This window comes from Chiloscyllium plagiosum, unplaced genomic scaffold, assembly GCF_037043375.1.
Source record: "Chiloscyllium plagiosum isolate Xiang-an unplaced genomic scaffold, Cpla_swu_hap1 HiC_scaffold_45, whole genome shotgun sequence".
Classification (NCBI taxonomy): Eukaryota; Metazoa; Chordata; class Chondrichthyes; order Orectolobiformes; family Hemiscylliidae; genus Chiloscyllium; species Chiloscyllium plagiosum.
This window is the reverse complement of record NW_028270183.1, coordinates 35,513,811-35,537,880: the sequence shown is the minus strand read 5'-3', so window position 1 is coordinate 35,537,880 and position 24,070 is coordinate 35,513,811. Positions and strand designations below refer to the sequence as shown.

General features: G+C 55.7%; 1 protein-coding gene across 6 annotated transcripts in view; it reads right to left on the bottom strand.

Moving 5' to 3' along the window:
• LOC122552159 (CD209 antigen-like protein C) overlaps positions 1 to 24,070 on the bottom strand; it is a 284,890-nt gene that overhangs the window by 48,153 nt on the left and 212,667 nt on the right. For 5 of the 6 annotated variants that reach the window (XM_087983484.1, XM_087983486.1, XM_087983487.1 and 2 more), the window contains 2 exons: positions 10,937 to 11,011; positions 5,358 to 5,432 (listed from right to left, as the gene is read on the bottom strand). In XM_087983484.1, the coding sequence (XP_087839610.1) occupies positions 5,358 to 5,432; positions 10,937 to 11,011 (150 nt within the window). The remainder of the gene's footprint in view (positions 1 to 5,357; positions 5,433 to 10,936; positions 11,012 to 24,070) is intronic. The other variant, XM_087983485.1, reaches the window with a different exon arrangement.

Here is a 24,070-nt window from a genome sequence, read left to right as displayed (position 1 = left end):
CGGAGCTGTTCTTTTGAAAAAAGGACCACACAACCTTGTTAGATAGGTCATAAAAGACACAGACTCCGAAAAGTCTAAGTTTAAGGGTTTTAGGACCAGTTTGATTATAGGTAACAGATGCTGCCTCAGGCAACAGGTTTCAAGTTTTTGAAAAAACACTTGTACAATGAAAGAGGAGTGGCCAGTTCTCCCAGCTCAGCTTTTCTCTGGGTTGGTTTGGTTTGGATTTTCGCAGTAGTGTTGAAAAAGACTGCTGAATCCAAAGGAGCCAGTCCATGTTGATCTGTCTCTGACTTCGCTCAGTAAGAAACTGTGTTTGATATTATCTTTTGTGTCAAGGGGTATTTATGGAGATGGTTGCAAGGATTTGGAATGGCATCATTAAGTTGGGATGATCTGTTGGGTTTTTGGATCGGTTAAGTTATACTATATTCCGTTCTCTTTTGTGTTTCATCCCGTAATCTTGTAAACATATTTAAAACTATGTGGGTTAGCAAGCTGCATCACTCCTGAAATATTTGTGTCATAGAACATAGAACATAGAAGAATACAGCGCAGTACAGGCCCTTCGGCCCTCGATGTTGCGCCGATCCAAGCCCACCTAACCTACACTAGCCTACTATCCTCCATATGCCTATCCAATGCCCGCTTAAATGCCCATAATGAGGGAGAGTCCACCACTGCTACTGGCAGGGCATTCCATGAACTCACGACTCGCTGAGTAAAGAACCTACCCCTAACATCTGTCCTATATCTACCCCCCCTTAAAACCTACTTAAAACATACCTACTTAAAACAATTAGCAAAGCTAGGATCTGGGCCACTTTCTTGAGGGGGTCCAGCCTGGTCTTCAATGGGCATCCACAATGACTAATAACAAAAAGCCCATTAAAGGGCCAGTAAAGTCAACATTCAGCAAGTCCAGGCCATTCTGGTGAATGTGGTGTCATGCTGGTGGTAATTTTTGTCCATGTTAGTGCTCTGAGCACTATCCCAACAACGTGGTGATATCTATATCCAGAGGGGAATTTCTGTGTGGAGGTTGCACACTCTCCCTGTGCCTACCTAGTTTCCCTTCAGGTGATTTAGTTTCCCCCACAGTCCAAAGGTATGCTGGTTAGGTTAGGTGGACTGGCCATGCTAAATTGCCCATAGTGACCAAATGACCAAGTTGATTGATGAAGGAAGGCCTGTTGATGTCATATACACGGACTATAGTAAGCATTTGATAAGTTTCCCCATGGTAGACTAATGGAAAAAGTGAAGTCACGTGGTGTGCAGGGTGTTCTAGCTAAGTGGATAAAGAACTGGTTGAGCAACAGGAGACAGAGAGTAGTAGTTGAAGGGAGTTTCTCGAAATGGAGAAAGGTGACCAGTGGTGTTCCACAGGGTCCACTGTTGTTTGTAATATACATAAATGATCTGGAAGAGGGCACTATTGGTATGATCAGCAATTTTACAGATGACACAAAGATTGATGGAGTAGCAGAAAGCATAAGGAACTGTCAAAGAATACAGGAGAATATAGATAGATTCGAGAGTTGGGCAGAGAAGTGGCAGATGGAGTTCAATCCAGGCAAATGTGAGGTGATGCATTTAGGCAAGATTAATTCTAGAGCGAATTATACAATGAACGGTAGAGCCTTGGGAAAAGTTGATGGGCAGAGAGATCTGGGAGTGCAGGTCCATTGTACCCTGAAGGTTGCTGCACAGGTGGATAGAGTGGTTGAGAAGATATATGATATGCTTGCCTTCATTGGACGGGGTATTGAGTATAAGAGCTGTCAAGTCATGTTAAAATCGTACAAGACATTGGTTCAGCCGCATTTAGAATACTGCGTACAGTTCTGGGCGCCACATTACCAAAAGGATGTGGACGCTTTGGAAAGGGTGCAGAAAAGGTTTACGAGCTGTTGCCTGGTATGGAAGGTGCTAGCTATGAAGAGGTTGAGTAGGTTAGGTTTATTTTCATTAGAAAAAAGGAGATTGTGGGGGGACCTAATTGAGGTTGACAAAATCATGAAGGGTGTAGACAGGGTGGATAGAGACAAGCTTTTTCCCAGGGTGAAGGATTCAATAACGAGAGGTCATGGTTTCAAGGTGAGAGGTGGAAAGTTTAAGGGGGAATACACGCGGCAAGTACTTCACACAGAGGGTGGTGGGCGTCAGGAACGCATTGCCAGCAGAGGTGGTAGAGGCAGACATGATAGATTCATTTAAGATGCATCTGGACAGATGCATGAGTAGATGGGGAGCAGAGGGATACAGATGCTTAGAAATTGGGCGACCGGTTTAGACAGTAGATTTGGATCAGCTCAGGTTTGGAGGGCCGAAGGGCCTGTTCCTGGACTGTAAATGTTCTTTGTGTCCAGGTAAATTAGTCATGGGAATTGCAGGGTAGAGGCATGTGTTTGGGTGGGATGCTGTGGACTGTGTGGTTCAGTATGGACTCAATGGACCTGCTTCTACACTGTAGAGATAATATTCTATGATTCTCATCAACATCTTTGTTTGAGTCTGAGGTCTGTTATTATTACGAATTTACATCCACAAAGGTATTGGTGGAACACTCTCACAACAAAGATGACCACCTTCCTTCTCTATCTGGGCGTATTTGCACTCTGCATCAGTCAAAGCCCAGGAAGCATACGGTAATGGGTGTTACTCTCCACTGGGTTGTCTGTGAGCCAACACGATCCCATATGATGAGGCACTGCAAGTCAGTACCAGATCTCATTTGAGATCATTATGTGCCAATACCTTGGACAATGATAGCTGCTTCTTCCCTTCCCTGATGGCTGACCCCTTTTCAATATCCGATGTAAGGGTAACAAGATGGAGCCGAGGTTACATTTGAACTTCCCGCAATACTTCACTAATGCAAGACTGAAGCTCCTGTACAGATGTGGGACCCTTGGTAACTTCCCTTTATCTTGCAACACGTGTAACCCGAACTTCATGACTCTTAGCCCAAATAGGTCACTTGGGGTTCCTGGAACACATTTCTTTTCCCTTCCAAGCTGTATGTCCACCTTGGTGAAATATCTAACAACTATGTCCTAGTTCTCAAAGTGTTCTTTATTTGTCTTCCCTGTTATTAATATGTCAGGCAAATAAATGGAAACCTTGGAAAGACCACATAAAATGTTCTCCACCATTCACTGAAAAATGGCACAGGCTGATAATACCCCAAATGGCAGCTTGCATTTTGGTACAAACCCTTCTGGGTATGAATTGTAGCATTCTTCTGGCAAGTGTGTATTGCTCATGTCCAGCTTTATGAAGAACAGCTCCCTGCCAACTGAAGTCCTCTATGCAAAGGATTGGGTATTTTTCCAGCTACAAGAAGCAGTTTACTATTTGGTTAAAATCTCTCCAAAGGCCCATCTCAATTCACAATGGTTAAGACAGGTGTTGTCCATTCCACAAATTGCATTAAGGCAAATGGTACTGGGGGAGGGGGGAGCGTGCAAAATCATGGAATCTCCCCCTGGTCAACATGCAAGGTGGCCTCGGCTCCTTTCATAGTCCTTAGACCTTCTGAAAAACATCCAGGTATTTAATTAGGACTTCACTCAGGCAGCCATTTTCTAATCGGAAAATCAAGGGGAATATTTCTCAACCAATTTCATCCCATCAGGTTTGAGCCCGAGCCTTTTACTACAGTCAGTGGGAACTGAACCAGCTGCTTCTCAAAAGAGAGCAGAACCAAAGTCATACCCTGAATCTGTAAAGTTTCTTTAACGTAGGTTCTCAATCTAGCCAAGGTCTTGCAAATGGAAGGGTTGAAGTCCAGACTGAATTTTGTGAAATACTGGCTCTGTAATCACTGATACAGCCATGTCACTATCATCCTCCAATGGAACCGAGTGACCATTTAACCAGATGTTTATTTTTATTGGCTCTGATTTGGATGTTGCTAACAGTGTCCAGCGAGATGTAGGTGGGCTTTTTGGGGTGTGCATTCTCCTGGATACCAACCTCTTACTCAAGTTATGTCAGACTCTTTTACTGTCTTGAGTCTGCATACTGGCAGCAACTAAAATGGTTTACCAACCCGGATCCTGAAGAAAATGTGAACTGCCTGGCCAAGGCATGGCTTTGTTTTGGGGTTTTCCTGTGGGGCTTCTGTTCAGGATACGTCCTGAGTGAGGCTATGCAATTGCCTTCACTCAAATGGTGCCCCCCTCCAAGCTCAGTTGGCCTGGCTAGGACGTCCACTTCCATCAGTATACCCTGTAACTCAACCTCCACTTGCTGTATTTTCTAATGACAAAGGCAGATGTAGTGCCTATTTGAAGTCCAGTTGGGCTTCAGCTCTTAGGCACTTTTGCATGGTAACATTATTAGTCCCACATATCTAAAGGTCTCTCAGTATCTTATTAAGGGTTAAATCAAAGTCACACCATCTGCTAGATGTCTTAACCTCATCAAAGATCTCAACAAGGAATCCTCTGGTTCTAGAACTGGTGAGTAAATTCAATAGCACCTCAGAATTACAGAAGGCTTGGAGTTGTAATAGTCTTTAACTAAATCCTTAAACTCTTGAAAGGTTTTAGTATCTGGTGTCTCCAGGAACATTAGGCTCTTAATAGCCAAAAAAAGCTGTGGGTCCACAAGCTGTCAAGAGAATTACTTATTGCTGTTCATCTGCCCCAAAGGTGTTTGCTTGGAAAAACTAACGTATTCTTTCTGTATGTTGGGCCGTGTCTTCGATAACAGGATTGAATGAGTCAAGTTTCCCAAATCAAAGCATGATGCCAAAAATACTAACCACAGCTCAAAGATGAGTGTTCTGACAGAATTTCTTCAGAAGCATATTTTTTGTCTCATGTCACCACTGAAATACCTCTGCAAAAGTTGGTATCCCATCACCAAGTCACCCATTACTTACACGCGCATAGCACTTGATACTGATCCAGCTTCCTCAGAGCTAACTGTCAGAGTAAACAGAACCTCTGACACTTCTATTTATATCTGTCATTCAGAGCTCCCTGACTGCATCAGATTAGACAACTCATATTCTATGTGGTGCACCTGGCTGACCTCATTACAATCATTACACTTCTGATACATTTTTAGATATTACACAGCATTTTACCTGTGCTGACTGACAGTTAGATTTTAGCTCCTGACACAAACCAAACCCCGGTCATAATACCCAATGCTTACTCCAGTTACTGTCACACCAACAGAACCACCCTCCTTTATACTGTCCATTGGCAGAGCTCCAACCCTCCTGAATCAAAAGGATTTCAGCCCGGTCTCAGAGTGAGTGTCAAGAGAATGACCAGAGCCTATGACAAATTGAGGAACTCTCTGAATTGGAGACATGGTGATTCGTCAGGTCCACTCACCGCTACTTAGCAATTGGGTTAGATCCATCTTGATGTCAGTTTCTAACATTTTCATGTTGCTGAACAGCTGTGTAACTGAAAAGGAAACAAGATGATGATTCACACATCAGCATAAAGTTTAATCTGTCTCTCATGTCCCACAGGGAGAAAATCACATGATAAGACCTCTATTTGTACCTTGTCTTTAATGATCCCAACTGCTGTGTGTACACAATGTTGTTACTCTGTCCAGCTAAAGATTCTGCTGTGGGTTTACAAGCTTGACAAGTTTAACTAACATAATCAACAGAGTTAATCAATTGATGAGGTGTCAAGAACTACATTCAGTCTGAGTGCCAGAAGCAGTATAGTATTAGTAGAACTAGGCGTTTCCATAAAAAAGAAATGTTGTCAAGGTCTGCAGTTCACCATATTCAGTGATGGATCAAGATGAGGGACAAGTCAGTAACATGCCCAACCAAAATGTTGGAACAGCTCAAATACATAGAATGTGAATTCAAAATGCAGGACTGAGGATTTCACAATAATCTTCACCCTGATGTACCAAATGGGTGACATCCCAACAGGCCCAGTCTCACAGAGGTCCATCTTCACCTAATCCGATTCATTCCATGTGATTTTGAGAAACAGCTGAGAGCACTCAGTGCAGCAAAGGCTACAGGAGCTGACAATATAACAACTGCAGCATTGAAGACCTGCGTTCTATGATTTGTCTGCTTCAACTCAATCAAATTGTCCCAGGGAAGCTACAACATTGGGATCTCCTGCCTGTGTACTGTCAGTGCTGGGGCTAAAGGAGAGAGGCAGTAATGTCACACAGTGGGGTAGTGAGAAGAACGAAGGGGAAGTGATGGGACATAGTCTACTTGTAGAGATTAAGGAGAAAGTGAGGTCTGCAGATGCTGGAGATCAGAGCTAAAAATGTGTTGCTGGAAAAGCGCAGCAGGTCAGGCAGCATCCAGGGAACAGGAGAATCGACGTTTCGGGCATGAGCCCTTCTTCAGGAATGAGGAAAGTGTGCCAAGCAGGCTAAGATAAAAGGTAGGGAGGAGGGACTTGGGGGAGGGGCGTTGGAAATGCGATAGGTGGAAGGAGGTTAAGGTGAGGATGATAAGGTGAGGGTGATAGGCCGGAGTGGGGGTGGGGGCGGAGAGGTAAGGAAGAAGATTGCAGGTTAGGAAGGTGGTGCTGAGTTCAAGGGTTGGGACTGAGACAAGGTGGGGGGAGGGGAAATGAGGAAGCTGGAGAAGTCTGAGTTCATCCCTTGTGGTTGGAGGGTTCCTAGGCAGAAGATGAGGCGTTCTTCCTCCAGCCGCCGTGTTGCTATGGTCTGGCGATGGAGGAGTCCAAGGACCTGCAGGTCCTTGGTGGAGTGGGAGGGGGAGTTGAAGTGTTGAGCCACGGGGTGGTTGGGTTGGTTGGTCCGGGTGTCCCAGAGGTGTTCTCTGAAACGTTCCGCAAGTAGGCGGCCTGTCTCCCCAATATAGAGGAGGCCACATCGGGTGCAGCGGATGCAATAGATGATGTGTGTGGAGGTGCAGGTGAATTTGTGGCAGATATGGAAGGATCCCTTGGGGCCTTGGAGGGAAGTAAGGGGGGAGGTGTGGGCGCAAGTTTTGCATTTCTTGCGGTTACAAGGGAAGGTGCCGGGAGTGGAGGTTGGGTTGATGGGGATGTGGACCTGACGAGGGAGTCACGGAGGGAGTGGTCTTTTTGGAACACTGATAGGGGAGGGGAGGGAAATATATCCCTGGTGGTGGGGTCCGTTTGGAGGTGGCGGAAATGGCCAGCCATGATACGATGTATATGGAGGTTGGTAGGGTGGTAGGTGAGGACTAGTGGGGTTCTGTCCTGGTGGCGATTGGAGGAGTGGGGCTCAAGGGCGGAGGAGCAGGAAGTGGAGGAGATGCGGTGGAGAGCATCGTGAACCACGTCTGGGGGGAAATTGCTGTCTTTGAAGAAAGAGGCCATCTGGGTTGTTCGGTATTGGAACTGGTCCTCCTGGGAGTAGATGCGGCGGAGACGAAGGAATTGGGAATATGGGATGGTGTTTTTACAGGGGTCAGGGTGGGAGGAGGTGTAGTCTCGGTAGCTGTGGGAGTCGGTTGGTTTATAGTAAATGTCCGTGTTGATTCGGTCGCCCGAGATAGAAATGGAGAGGTCTAGGAAGGGGAGGTCGGGGTGGAAGGTGTTTGTAAAGTGGATGAACTGTTCAACCACCTCGTGGGAGCATGAGACAGCGCCAGTACAGTCACGGTGGTGCCAGTGTAGCTGCGGAAGATGGACTGTTCCACATATCCTACGAAGAGGCAGAGATTGTAGAGATTAAGGCCTGACATCACAAGACAGAGCATGGAAATTTCAAAGGCCCCAATCTCCTGTCCAGCTGAGGCAGAGTTTGGGAGGTTTTTAATTCACTCCAAGCAACTCAACAAACGTTAATCAGGACGTCATGAGTGAGATGGAACTGCTTCATTTGTCATTTCACTGCTTAGAGTTACAGTGGAACAAATTAGACAGTAATGTATCTGTGCTGATTAACTGTTAGAGTTTAGCGATGGAAATGTGTTGCTGGAAAAGCGCAGCAGGTCAGGCAGCATCTAGGGAACAGGAGAATCGACGTTTCGGGCATTAACCCTTCTTCAGGAATGAGGAAAGTTGGTCCAGCAGGCTAAGATAAAAGGTAGGGAGGAGGGACTTGGGGGAGGGGCGTCGGGAATGTGATAGGTGGAAAGAGGTCAAGGTGAGGGTGATAGGTCAGACTGGGGTGGGGGCGGAGAGGTCGGGAAGAAGATTGCAGGTTAGGAAGGCGGTGCTGAATTTGATGGATTTGACTGAGACAGGCTGGGGGGAGGGGAAATGAGGAAACTGGTGAAATCCGAGTTTATCCCTTGTGGTTGGAGGGTTCCTAGCCGGAAGATGAGGCGTTCTTCCTCCGAACACGCGGCGTGACATCGAACAATTCTTCCGCCGCCTTCGCCTCCGTGCCTACTTCTTTAACCAAGACTCCCGCCCACCCTCTGACGACCCCTTCTCCCGCCTCCAATACACCCCATCCACCTGGACACCCCGTGCTGGCCTCCTACCTGCCCTCGACCTCTTCATAGCAAACTGCCGCCGCGATATTAACCCCACCCCTCTCACCCACTCCAACCTCTCACCCTCGGAACGCGCAGCCCTCCACTCACTCCGTTGCAACCCCAACCTCACTATCAAACCAGCAGACAAGGGAGGCGCGGTAGTAGTTTGGCGCACCGACCTCTACACCGCTGAGGCCAAACGCCAGCTCGCAGATACCTCCTCCTACTGCCCCCTTGACCATGACCCCACCCCCCACCACCAAACCATCATCTCCCAGACCGTCCATAACCTCATCACCTCAGGGGATCTCCCATCCACCGCCTCCAACCTCATAGTCCCACAACCCCGCACCTCCCGCTTCTACCTCCTGCCCAAAATCCACAAACCTGACTGCCCCGGCCGACCCATTGTCTCAGCCTGCTCCTGCACCACCGAACTCATCTCTGCATACCTCGACACGGTCCTGTCCCCCTTAGTCCAAGAACTCCCCACCTACGTTCGGGACACCACCCATGCCCTCCACCTGCTCCATGATTTTCGCTTCCCCGGTCCCCAACGCCTTATTTTCACCATGGACATCCAGTCCCTGTACACCTCCATCCCCCATCACGAAGGACTCAAAGCCCTCCGCTTCTTTCTTTCCCGCCGTACCGACCTGTACCCTTCCACAGACACCCTCCTTCGACTGACTGAACTGGTCCTCACCCTGAACAACTTCTCTTTCCAATCCTCCCACTTCCTCCAAACGAAAGGAGTAGCCATGGGCACCCGCATGGGCCCCAGCTATGCCTGCCTCTTCGTAGGATATGTGGAACAATCCATCTTCCGCAACTACACTGGCCCCACCCCCCACCTTTTCCTCCGCTACATCGATGACTGTATCGGCGCCGCCTCGTGCTCCCACGAGGAGGTTGAACAGTTCATCCACTTCACCAACACCTTCCACCCCGACCTCAAATTCACCTGGACAGTCTCAGATTCCTCCCTCCCCTTCCTCGACCTTTCTATTTCTATCTCAGGACCGAATCAATACGGACATCTACTACAAACCAACCGACTCCCACAGCTACCTGGACTACACCTCCTCCCATCCTGCCCCCTGTAAAAACGCCATCCCATTCTCCCAATTCCTTTGACTCCGCCGCATCTGCTCCCAGGAGGACCAGTTCCAAAAACGCACATCCCAGATGGCCTCCTTCTTCAAGGACCGCAATTTCCCCCCCGACGTGGTCGACGATGCCCTCCACCGCATCTCTTCCACTTCCCGATCCTCCGCCCTTGAACCCCGCCCCTCCAACCGCCACCAGGACAGAACCCCACTGGTCCTCACCTACCACCCCACTAACCTCCATGTACAGCGCATCATCTGCCGCCATTTCCGCCACCTCCAAACGGACCCCACCACCAAGGATATATTTCCCTCCCCTCCCCTATCAGCATTCCGTAAAGACCACTCCCTCCGTGACTCCCTCGTCAGATCCACACCCCCCACAAACCCAACCTCCACTCCTGGCACCTTCCACTGCAACCGCAGGAGGTGCAAGACTTGCGCCCACACCTCCCCCCTCACCAAGGCCCCAAAGGAAACTTCCATATCCGCCACAGATTCACCTGTACCTCCACACATATCATCTATTGCATCCTTTGCACCCGATGTGGCCTCCTCTATATTGGGGAGACAGGCTGCCTACTTGCGGAGCGTTTCAGAGAACACCTCTGGGACACCCGGACCAACCAACCCAACCACCCTGTAGCTCAACATTTCAATTCCCCCTCCCACTCCACCAAGGATATGCAGGTCTTTGGACTCCTCCATCGTCAGACCACAGCGAAATGACGATTGGAGGAAGAACGCCTCATCTTCCGGCTAGGAACCCTCCAACCACAAGGGATGAACTCGGATTTCACCAGTTTCCTCATTTCCCCTCCCCCCAGCCTGTCTCAGTCAAATCCATCAAATTCAGCACCGCCTTCCTAACCTGCAATCTTCTTCCCGACCTCTCCGCCCCCACCCCAGTCTGACCTATCACCCTCACCTTGACCTCTTTCCACCTATCACATTTCCGACGCCCCTCCCCCAAGTCCCTCCTCCCTATCTTTTATCTTAGCCTGCTGGACCAACTTTCCTCATTCCTGAAGAAGGGCTAATGCCCGAAACGTCAATTCTCCTGTTCCCTAGATGCTGCCTGACCTGCTGCGCTTTTCCAGCAACACATTTCCATCTCTGATCTCCAGCATCTGCAGACCTCACTTTCTCCTGTTAGAGTTTAGCTCCTGACTCAAACCAAACCCAGGTCCTAACACTGAATGCTTACTCCAGTTACTGTCATACAAACAAGATCATTCTCCCTTACACCAGCACGGACGGAGCTCCAATCCTCCTGAATCAAAAGGATTTCAGCCCAGTCTCAAGATGAGTGTTGAGAGAATAACCAGAGCCTATGACAAATTGGGAACTCTCTGAATTAACATCATGGTGATAGGTCACACCCACTCACCGTTACTATGCAATTGGGCAAGATCCATCTTGAAGTCGGTTTCTACCATCTGCATGTCGCTATATGGCTGTGTAACTGAAAAGGAAATAAAATTCATATATAAGCACAAAATTTAACATGTCTCCCATGTCTCACAGGAAGAAAATCACATGGTAATTGTGTTGTGCGCGTATATTGTCTTTAAGGACCTCGTGCTATGTGTACACTATGTTGAAGGAATGATGAATGGAGAAATGATATATTGCTATGCTTTTATTACAGTGAAATACAACAAAATACAGTGAGAAGCTTCTGTTTGTCACCATAATGCAATGCTATTTTGATGGTTTAAGAATAAGACAAAATGAAAAGAATTAGCTAAAAGAAAATTCTCTCTGAGTGAAAGCTCCTAGCCGGCTCAGAACCACCACCGCCTCACTAGACTTTAACACCAAAATCGCCAAACCTCCATTGCCATCTTTAGCTGCTGGGTCTACTGCCCTCAGTGCTGGGCTCCCTCTCCCCTCCACACTGGGCTCCCTCTCTGTGCTGGGCTACCCCTGTCCTCAGTGCTGGGCTCCCTCTCCCCTCACACTGGGCTCACTCTCCTCCCTCACACTGAGCTCACTCCCCTCCCTCACACTGGGCTCACTCTCCTCCCTCACACTGAGCTCACTCTCCTCCCTCACACTGGGCTCACTCTCCCCCCCCCACACTGGGCTCACTCTCCTCCCTCACACTGGGCTCACTCACCTCCCTCACACTGGGCTCACTCTCCTCCCTCACACTGGGCTCACTCTCCTCCCTCACACTGAGCTCACTCTCCTCCCCCCACAGTGGGCTCACTCTCCTCCCTCACACTGAGCTCACTCTCCTCCCCCCCACACTGAGCTCACTCTCCTCCCCCCACACTGGGCTCACTCTCCTCCCCCCACACTGAGCTCACTCTCCTCCCCCCCCCCCCCACAGTGGGCTCACTCTCCTCCCCCCCACACTGAGCTCACTCTCCTCCCCCCCACACTGAGCTCACTCTCCTCCCCCCACACTGGGCTCACTCTCCTCCCCCCCACACTGGGCTCACTCTCCTCCCCCCACACTGGGCTCACTCTCCTCCCCCCACGCTGGGCTCACTCTCCTCCCCCCACACTGGGCTCACTCTCCTCTCCCCACACTGGGCTCACTCTCCCCCCCCCCCCCACAGTGGGCTCACTCTCCCCCCCCCACACTGAGCTCACTCTCCTCCCCCTCACACTGAGCTCACTCTCCTCCCCCCACACTGAGCTCACTCTCCTCCCTCACACTGAGCTCACTCTCCTCCCCCCCACACTGGGCTCACTCTCCTCCCCCACACTGAGCTAACTCTCCTCCCCCCCACACTGAGCTCACTCTCCTCCCCCCCACACTGGGCTCACTCTCCTCCCCCCACACTGAGCTCACTCTCCTCCCCCCCACACTGGGCTCACTCTCCTGACCCCCACACTGGGCTCACTCTCTTCCCCCCACACTGGGCTCACTCTCCTTCCCCCACACTGAGCTCACTCTCCTCCTCCCTCACACTGAGCTCACTCTCCTGACCCCCACACTGGGCTCACTCTCTTCCCCCCACACTGGGCTCACTCTCCTCCCCCCCACACTGGGCTCACTCTCCTCCCCCCACACTGAGCTCACTCTCCTCCCCCCCACACTGGGCTCACTCTCCTGACCCCCACACTGGGCTCACTCTCCTGACCCCCACACTGGGCTCACTCTCTTCCCCCCACACTGGGCTCACTCTCCTCCCCTCACACTGAGCTCACTCTCCTCCTCCCTCACACTGAGCTCACTCTCCTCCCCCCCACACTGGGCTCACTCTCCTGACCCCCACACTGAGCTCACTCTCCTCCCCACCACACTGGGCTCACTCTCCTCCCCCCACACTGAGCTCACTCTCCTCCCCCCACACTGGGCTCACTCTCCCCCCCCCTCACACTGGGCTCACTCTCCTCCCCCCACACTGAGCTCACACTCCTCCCCCCACACTGAGCTCACTCTCCCCCCCCCTCCCCACAGCGGGCTCACTCTCCCCCCCCCCCACACTGGGCTCACTCTCCCCACCCCCCCCGACAGTGGGCTCACTCTCCCCCCCCGACACTGAACTCACTCTCCTCCCTCACACTGGGCTCACTCTCCTCCCCCCACACTGGGCTCACTCTCCTCCCCCCACACTGGGCTCACTCTCCTCCCCCCACACTGAGCTCACACTCCTCCCCCCACACTGAGCTCACTCTCCCCCCCCCTCCCCACAGCGGGCTCACTCTCCCCCCCCCCCACACTGGGCTCACTCTCCCCCCCCCCCCGACAGTGGGCTCACTCTCCCCCCCCGACACTGAACTCACTCTCCTCCCTCACACTGGGCTCACTCTCCTCCCCTCACACTGGGCTCACTCTCCTCCCCCCACACTGGGCTCACTCTCCTCCCCCCACACTGGGCTCACTCTCCTCCCCCCACACTGAGCTCACTCTCCCCCCCCCTCCCCACAGCGGGCTCACTCTCCCCCCCCCCACACTGGGCTCACTCTCCCCCCCCCCCCCCCGACAGTGGGCTCACTCTCCCCCCCCGACACTGAACTCACTCTCCTCCCCTCACACTGGGCTCACTCTCCTCCCTCACACTGAGCTCACTCTCCTCCCCCTCACACTGAGCTCACTCTCCTCCCCCACACTGAGCTCACTCTCCTCCCTCACACTGGGCTCACTCTCCTCCCTCACACTGGGCTCACTCTCCTCCCTCACACTGAGCTCACTCTCCCCCCTCACACTGGGCTCACTCTCCTCCCTCACACTGGGCTCACTCTCCTCCCTCACACTGAGCTCACTCTCCCCCCTCACACTGGGCTCACTCTCCTCCCTCACACTGAGCTCACTCTCCTCCCCCCACATTGAGCTCACTCTCCTCCCCCCACACTGAGCTCACTCTCCCCCCTCACACTGGGCTCACTCACCCCCCTCACACTGAGCTCACTCTCCTCCCCCCACATTGAGCTCACTCTCCTCCCTCACACTGAGCTCACTCTCCTCCCTCACACTGAGCTCACTCTCCCCCCTCACATTGGGCTCACTCTCCTCCCTCACACTGGGCTCACTCACCCCCCTCACACTGAGCTCACTCTCCTCCCCCCACATTGAGCTCACTCTCCTCCCTCACACTGAGCTCACTCTCCTCCCTCACACTGAGCTCACTCTCCTCCCTCACACTGGGCTCACTCTCCTCCCTCACACTGGGCTCACTCTCCTCCCTCACACTGAGCTCACTCTCCTCCCCTCACACTGGGCTCACTCTCCTCCCTCACACTGGGCTCACTCTCCTCCCTCACACTGAGCTCAATCTCCTCCCTCACACTGAGCTCACTCTCCTCCCTCACACTGGACCCACTCTCCTCCCTCACACTGGGCTCACTCTCCTCCCTCACACTGGGCTCACTCTCCTCCCTCACATTGGGCTCACTCTCCCCCCTCACACTGAGCTCACTCTCCTCCCTCACACTGGGCTCACTCTCCTCCCTCACACAGGGCTCACTCTCCCCCCTCACACTGAGCTCACTCTCCTCCCTCACACTGAGCTCACTCTCCTCCCCTCACACTGGGCTCACTCTCCTCCCTCACACTGGGCTCACTCTCCTCCCTCACACTGAGCTCACTATCCTCCCCTCACACTGGGCTCACTCTCCTCCCTCACACTGGGCTCACTCTCCTCCCTCACACTGAGCTCACTCTCCTCCCTCACACTGAGCTCACTCTCCTCCCTCACACTGGGCTCACACTCCTCCCTCACACTGGGCTCACACTCCTCCCCCCCACACTGAGCTCACTCTCCTCCCCCCACACTGGGCTCACTCTCCCCCCCCCCTCACACTGGGCTCACTCTCCTCCCCCCACACTGAGCTCACACTCCTCCCCCCACACTGAGCTCACTCTCCCCCCCCCTCCCCACAGCGGGCTCACTCTCCCCCCGCCCCACACTGGGCTCACTCTCCCCACCCCCCCCGACAGTGGGCTCACTCTCCCCCCCCGACACTGAACTCACTCTCCTCCCTCACACTGGGCTCACTCTCCTCCCCCCACACTGGGCTCACTCTCCTCCCCCCACACTGGGCTCACTCTCCTCCCCCCACACTGAGCTCACACTCCTCCCCCCACACTGAGCTCACTCTCCCCCCCCTCCCCACAGCGGGCTCACTCTCCCCCCCCCCCACACTGGGCTCACTCTCCCCCCCCGACACTGAACTCACTCTCCTCCCTCACACTGGGCTCACTCTCCTCCCCTCACACTGGGCTCACTCTCCTCCCCCCACACTGGGCTCACTCTCCTCCCCCCACACTGGGCTCACTCTCCTCCCCCCACACTGAGCTCACTCTCCTCCCTCACACTGAGCTCACTCTCCTCCCTCACACTGGGCTCACTCTCCTCCCTCACACTGAGCTCACTCTCCTCCCTCACACTGAGCTCACTCTCCTCCCTCACACAGAGCTCACTCTCCTCCCTCACACTGGGCTCACTCTCCTCCCTCACACTGAGCTCACTCTCCTCCCCTCACACTGGGCTCACTCTCCTCCCTCACACTGGGCTCACTCTCCTCCCTCACACTGAGCTCAATCTCCTCCCTCACACTGGGCTCACTCACCCCCCTCACACTGAGCTCACTCTCCTCCCCTCACACTGAGCTCACTCTCCTCCCTCACACTGAGCTCACACTCCTCCCTCACACTGGGCCCACTCTCCTACCTCACACTGGGCTCACTCTCCTCCCTCACACTGGGCTCACTCTCCTCCCTCACACTGGGCTCACACTCCTCCCTCACACTGGGCTCACTCTCCTCCCACACACTGGGCTCACTCTCCTCCCTCACACTGAGCTCACTCTCCTCCCCCCCACACTGAGCTCACTCTCCTCCCCTCACACTGGGCTCACACTCCTCCCTCACACTGGGCTCACTCTCCTCCCACACACTGGGCTCACTCTCCTCCCTCACACTGAGCTCACTCTCCTCCCTCACACTGGGCTCACTCTCCTCCCTCACACTGGGCTCACTCTCCTCCCTCACACTGGGCTCACTCTCCTCCCTCACACTGAGCTCACTCTCCTCCCTCACACTGAGCTCACTCTCCTCCCTCACACTGGGCCCACTCTCCTCCCTCACACTGGGCTCACTCTCCTCCCTCACACTGGGCTCACTCTCCTCCCTCACACAGGGCTCACACTCCTCCCTCACACTGGGCCCACTCTCCTCCCTCACACTGGGCTCACTCTCCTCCCTCACACTGGGCTCACTCTCCTCCCTCACACTGGGCTCACTCTCCTCCCTCACACTGGGCTCACACTCTTCCCTCACACTGGGCTCACTCTCCTCCCACACACTGGGCTCACTCTCCTCCCTCACACTGAGCTCACTCTCCTCCCCTCACACTGAGCTCACTCTCCTCCCTCACACTGAGCTCACTCTCCTCCCCTCACACTGAGCTCACTCTCCTCCCTCACACTGAGTTCACTCTCCTCCCTCACACTGAGCTCACTCTCCTCCCTCACACTGGGCCCACTCTCCTCCCTCACACTGGGCTCACTCTCCTCCCTCACACTGGGCTCACTCTCCCCCCTCACACTGGGCTCACTCTCCTCCCTCACACTGGGCTCACTCTCCTCTCCTCACACTGAGCTCACTCTCCTCCCTCACACTGAGCTCACTCTCCTCCCTCACACTGAGCTCACTCTCCTCCCTTACACTGAGCTCACTCTCCTCCCTCACACTGAGCTCACTCTCCTCCCTCACACTGAGCTCACTCTCCTCCCCTCACACTGGGCTCACTCTCCTCCCTCACACTGAGCTCACTCTCCTCCCTCACACTGGACCCACTCTCCTCCCTCACACTGAGCTCACTCTCCTCCCTCACACTGAGCTCACTCTCCTCCCTCACACTGAGCTCACTCTCCTCCCTCACACTGAGCTCACTCTCCTCCCCTCACACTGGGCTCACTCTCCTCCCTCACACTGAGCTCACTCTCCTCCCTCACACTGGACCCACTCTCCTCCCTCACACTGAGCTCACTCTCCTCCCCCACACTGGGCTCACTCTCCTCCCTCACACTGAGCTCACTCTCCTCCCTCACACTGAGCTCACTCTCCTCCCTCACACTGGGCTCACTCTCCTCCCTCACACTGAGCTCACTCTCCTCCCTCACACTGAGCTCACTCTCCTCCCCTCACACTGGGCTCACTCTCCTCCCTCACACTGAGCTCACTCTCCTCCCTCACACTGGACCCACTCTCCTCCCTCACACTGAGCTCACTCTCCTCCCCCACACTGGGCTCACTCTCCTCCCTCACACTGAGCTCACTCTCCTCCCTCACACTGAGCTCACACTCCTCCCCCCCACACTGAGCTCACTCTCCTCCCTCACACTGAGCTCACTCTCCTCCCCTCACACTGGGCTCACTCTCCTCCCTCACAGTGAGCTCACTCTCCTCCCTCACACTGGGCTCACTCTCCTCCCTCACACTGAGCCCACACTCCTCCCCCCCACACTGAGCTCACTCTCCTCCCTCACACTGAGCTCACTCTCCTCCCCTCACACTGGGCTCACTCTCCTCCCTCACACTGAGCTCACTCTCCTCCCTCACACTGGGCTCACTCTCCTCCCTCACAGTGAGCTCACTCTCCTCCCTCACACTGGGCTCACTCTCCTCCCTCACACTGAGCTCACTCTCCTCCCTCACACTGAGCTCACTCTCCTCCCTCACACTGAGCTCACTCTCCTCCCTCACACTGAGCTCACTCTCCTCCCTCACACTGGGCTCACTCTCCTCCCTCACACACTGGGCTCACTCTCCTCCCTCACAGTGAGCTCACTCTCCTCCCTCACACTGGGCTCACTCTCCTCCCTCACAGTGAGCTCACTCACCTCCCTCACACTGAGCTCACTCTCCTCCCTCACACTGGGCTCACTCTCCTCCCTCACACTGGGCTCACTCTCCTCCCTCACACTGGGCTCACACTCCTCCCTCACACTGGGCTCACTCTCCTCCCTCACACTGGGCTCACTCTCCTCCCTCACACTGAGCTCACTCTCCTCCCCTCACACTGAGCTCACTCTCCCCCCCCCACACTGGGCTCACTCTCCTCCCTCACACTGAGCTCACTCTCCTCCCCCCCACACTGGGCTCACTCTCCTCCCTCACACTGGGCTCACTCTCCTCCCTCACACTGGGCTCACTCTCCTCCCTCACACTGAGCTCACTCTCCTCCCCCCCACACTGGGCTCACTCTCCTCCCTCACACTGGGCTCACTCTCCTCCCTCACACTGAGCTCACTCTCCTCCCTCACACTGGGCTCACTCTCCTCCCTCACACTGGGCTCACTCTCCTCCCTCACACTGGGCTCACTCTCCTCCCTCACACTGGGCTCACTCTCCTCCCCCCCACACTGAGCTCACTCTCCTCCCTCACACTGGGCTCACTCTCCTCCCTCACACTGGGCTCACTCTCCTCCCTCACACTGGGCTCACTCTCCTCCCTCACACTGAGCTCACTCTCCTCCCCCCCACACTGGGCTCACTCTCCTCCCTCACACTGGGCTCACTCTCCTCCCTCACACTGGGCTCACTCTCCTCCCTCACACTGGGCTCACTCTCCTCCCCCCCACACTGAGCTCACTCTCCTCCCTCACACTGGGCTCACTCTCCTCCCTCACACTGGGCTCACTCTCCTCCCTCACACTGGGCTCACTCTCCTCCCTCACACTGAGCTCACTCTCCTCCCCCCCACACTGGGCTCACTCTCCTCCCTCACACTGGGCTCACTCTCCTCCCTCACACTGAGCTCACTCTCCTCCCCCACACTGGGCTCACTCTCCTCCCTCACACTGGGCTCACTCTCCTCCCCCCCACACTGGGCTCACTCTCCTCCCTCACACTGGGCTCACTCTCCTCCCCCCCACACTGAGCTCACTCTCCTCCCTCACACTGGGCTCACTCTCCTCCCTCACACTGGGCTCACTCTCCTCCCCCCCACACTGGGCTCACTCTCCTCCCTCACACTGGGCTCACTCTCCTCCCTCACACTGAGCTCACTCTCCTCCCCCACACTGGGCTCACTCTCCTCCCTCACACTGGGCTCACTCTCCTCCCCCCCACACTGGGCTCACTCTCCTCCCTCACACTGGGCTCACTCTCCTCCCCCCCACACTGAGCTCACTCTCCTCCCTCACACTGGGCTCACTCTCCTCCCTCACACTGGGCTCACTCTCCTCCCCCCCACACTGGGCTCACTCTCCTCCCCCACACTGAGCTCACTCTCCTCCCTCACACTGGGCCCACTCTCCTCCCTCACACTGGGCTCACTCTCCTCCCTCACACTGGGCTCACTCTCCTCCCCCTCACACTGGGCCCACTCTCCTCCCTCACACTGGGCTCACTCTCCTCCCTCACACTGAGCTCACTCTCCTCCCTCACACTGGACTCACTCTCCTCCCTCACACTGGGCTCACTCTCCTCCCTCACACTGGGCTCACTCTCCTCCCCCTCACACTGGGCCCACTCTCCTCCCTCACACTGGGCTCACTCTCCTCCCTCACACTGAGCTCACTCTCCTCCCCCCCACACTGAGCTCACTCTCCTCCCCCCCCACACTGAGCTCACTCTCCTCCCTCACACTGGGCTCACTCTCCTCCCTCACACTGAGCTCACTCTCCTCCCTCACACTGGGCTCACTCTCCTCCCTCACACTGGGCTCACTCTCCTCCCTCACACTGAGCTCACTCTCCTCCCTCACACTAGGCTCACTCCCCTCCCTCACACTGGGCTCACTCTCCTCCCTCACACTGAGCTCACTCTCCCCCCTCACACTGAGCTCACTCTCCTCCCTCACACTGAGCTCACTCTCCTCCCCCCCACACTGAGCTCACTCTCCTCCCCTCACACTGGGCTCACTCTCCTCCCTCACACTGGGCTCACTCTCCTCCCTCACACTGGGCTCACACTCCTCCCTCACACTGAGCTCACTCTCCTCCCTCACACTGGCCCCACTCTCCTCCCTCACACTGAGCTCACTCTCCGCCCCCGCACTGAGCTCACCCTCCTCCCCCACACTGGCCCCACTCTCCTCGCTCACACTGAGCTCACTGTCCTCCCTCACACTGAGCTCACCCTCCTCCCCCACACTGGGCTCACTCTCCTCCCTCACACTGAGCTCACTCTCCCCCCCCGCACTGAGCTCACTCTCCTCCCTCACACTGGGCTCACTCTCCTCCCTCACACTGGGCTCACTCACCTCCCTCACACTGGGCTCACACTCCTCCCTCACACTGAGCTCACTCTCCTCCCTCACACTGAGCTTACTCTCCTCCCCCCCCACACAGAGCTCACTCTCCTCCCTCACACTGGGCTCACTCTCCTCCCTCACACTGGGCTCACTCTCCTCCCTCACACTGGGCTCACTCTCCTCCCTCACACTGGGCTCACTCTCCTCCCCTCACACTGAGCTCACTCTCCTCCCTCACACTGAGCTCACTCTCCTCTCCCCACACTGGGCACACTCTCCTCCCCTCACACTGAGCTCACTCTCCTCTCCCCACACTGGGCTCACTCTCCTCCCCTCACACTGAGCTCACTCTCCTCTCCCCACACTGGGCTCACTCTCCTCCCTCACACTGGGCTCACTCTCCTCCCTCACACTGGGCTCACTCTCCTCCCTCACACTGAGCTCACTCTCCTCCCTCACACTGGGCTCACTCTCCTCCCCTCACACTGAGCTCACTCTCCTCCCTCACACTGAGCTCACTCTCCTCCCTCACACTGGGCTCACTCTCCTCCCTCACACTGGGCTCACTCTCCTCCCTCACACTGAGCTCACTCTCCTCCCTCACACTGAGCTCACTCTCCTCCCTCACACTGGGCTCACTCTCCTCCCTCACACTGAGCTCACTCTCCTCCCCCCCACACTGAGCTCACTCTCCTCCCTCACACTGGGCTCACTCTCCTCCTCTCACACTGAACTCACTCTCCTCCCTCACACTGGGCTCACTCTCCTCCCTCACACTGGGCTCACTCTCCTCCCTCACACTGAGCTCACTCTCCTCCCCCCCACACTGGGCTCACTCTCCTCCCTCACACTGAGCTCACTCTCCTCCCTCACAGTGGGCTCACTCCCCTCCCTCACACTGGGCTCACTCTCCTCCCTCACAGTGGGCTCACTCTCCTCCCTCACATTGTGTTCACTCTCCCCCCCCCACACTGGGCTCACTCTCCTCCCTCACACTGGGCTCACTCTCCTCCCTCACACTGGGCTCACTCTCCTCCCTCACACTGGGCTCACTCTCCTCCCTCACACTGGGCCCACTCTCCTCCCTCACACTGGGCTCACTCTCCTCCCTCACACTGAGCCCACTCTCCTCCCTCACACTGAGCTCACTCTCCTCCCTCACACTGGGCTCACTCTCCTCCCTCACACTGAGCTCACTCTCCTCCCCTCACACTGGGCTCACTCTCCTCCCTCACACTGGGCTCACTCTCCTCCCTCACACTGAGCTCAATCTCCTCCCTCACACTGAGCTCACTCTCCTCCCTCACACTGGACCCACTCTCCTCCCTCACACTGGGCTCACTCTCCTCCCTCACACTGGGCTCACTCTCCTCCCTCACATTGGGCTCACTCTCCCCCCTCACACTGAGCTCACTCTCCTCCCTCACACTGGGCTCACTCTCCTCCCTCACACTGGGCTCACTCTCCCCCCTCACACTGAGCTCACTCTCCTCCCTCACACTGAGCTCACTCTCCTCCCCTCACACTGGGCTCACTCACCCCCCTCACACTGGGCTCACTCTCCTCCCCCCACATTGAGCTCACTCTCCTCCCCCCACATTGAGCTCACTCTCCTCCCCCCACACTGGGCTCACTCTCCTCCCCCCACATTGAGCTCACTCTCCTCCCCCCTCACACTGGGCTCACTCTCCTCCCCCCACATTGAGCTCACTCTCCTCCCCCCTCACACTGGGCTCACTCTCCTCCCTCACACTGGGCTCACTCTCCTCCCCCTCACACTGGGCTCACTCTCCTCCCCCCACATTGAGCTCACTCTCCTCCCCCCTCACACTGGGCTCACTCTCCTCCCTCACACTGGGCTCACTCTCCTCCCCCTCACACTGAGCTCACTCTCCTCCCTCACACTGGGCTCACTCTCCTCCCTCACACTGGGCTCACTCTCCTCCCCTCACACTGGGCTCACTCTCCTCCCCCCACATTGAGCTCACTCTCCTCCCCCCTCACACTGGGCTCACTCTCCTCCCTCACACTGGGCTCACTCTCCTCCCTCACACTGAGCTCACTCTCCTCCCTCACACTGAGCTCACTCTCCCCCCTCACACTGAGCTCACTCTCCTCCCCACACTGAGCTCACTCTCCTCCCTCACACTGGGCTCACTCTCCTCCCCCCCACGCTGGGCTCACTCTCCTCCCCCCCACGCTGGGCTCACTCTCCTCCCCCCACACTGGGCTCACTCTCCTCCCCCCACACTGAGCTCACTCTCCTCCCTCACACTGAGCTCACTCTCCTCCCCCCCACACTGGGCTCACTCTCCTCCCTCACACTGGGCTCACTCTCCTCCCCTCACACTGGGCTCACTCTCCTCCCTCACACTGAGCTCAATCTCCTCCCTCACACTGAGCTCACTCTCCTCCCTCACACTGGACCCACTCTCCTCCCTCACACTGGGCTCACTCTCCTCCCTCACACTGGGCTCACTCTCCTCCCTCACATTGGGCTCACTCTCCCCCCTCACACTGAGCTCACTCTCCTCCCTCACACTGGGCTCACTCTCCTCCCTCACACTGGGCTCACTCTCCCCCCTCACACTGAGCTCACTCTCCTCCCTCACACTGAGCTCACTCTCCTCCCCTCACACTGGGCTCACTCTCCTCCCTCACACTGGGCTCACTCTCCTCCCTCACACTGAGCTCACTCTCCTCCCCTCACACTGGGCTCACTCTCCTCCCTCACACTGGGCTCACTCTCCTCCCTCACACTGAGCTCACTCTCCTCCCTCACACTGAGCTCACTCTCCTCCCTCACACTGGGCTCACACTCCTCCCCCCCACACTGAGCTCACTCTCCTCCCTCACACTGGGCTCACTCCCCTCCCTCACACTGGACCCACTCTCCTCCCTCACACTGGGCTCACTCTCCTCCCTCACACTGAGCTCACTCTCCTCCCTCACACTGAGCTCACTCTCCTCCCTCACACTGAGCTCACTCTCCTCCCTCACACTGAGCTCACTCTCCTCCATCACACTGGGCTCACTCTCCTCCCTCACACTGAGCTCACTCTCCTCCCTCACACAGAGCTCACTCTCCTCCCTCACACTGGGCTCACTCTCCTCCCTCACACTGAGCTCACTCTCCTCCCTCACACTGGGCTCACTCTCCTCCCTCACACTGAGCTCACTCTCCTCCCTCACACTGGGCTCACTCTCCTCCCTCACACTGAGCTCACTCTCCTCCCTCACACTGAGCTCACTCTCCTCCCTCACACTGGGCTCACTCTCCTCCCTCACACTGAGCTCACTCTCCTCCCTCACACTGAGCTCACTCTCCTCCCTCACACAGAGCTCACTCTCCTCCCTCACACTGGGCTCACTCTCCTCCCTCACACTGAGCTCACTCTCCTCCCCTCACACTGGGCTCACTCTCCTCCCTCACACTGGGCTCACTCTCCTCCCTCACACTGAGCTCAATCTCCTCCCTCACACTGGGCTCACTCACCCCCCTCACACTGAGCTCACTCTCCTCCCCTCACACTGAGCTCACTCTCCTCCCTCACACTGAGCTCACACTCCTCCCTCACACTGGGCCCACTCTCCTCCCTCACACTGGGCTCACTCTCCTCCCTCACACTGGGCTCACTCTCCTCCCCTCACACTGGGCTCACACTCCTCCCTCACACTGGGCTCACTCTCCTCCCACACACTGGGCTCACTCTCCTCCCTCACACTGGGCTCACTCTCCTCCCCTCACACTGAGCTCACTCTCCTCCCTCACACTGAGCTCACTCTCCTCCCTCACACTGGACTCACTCTCCTCCCTCACACAGAGCCCACTCTCCTCCCTCACACTGAGCTCACTCTCCTCC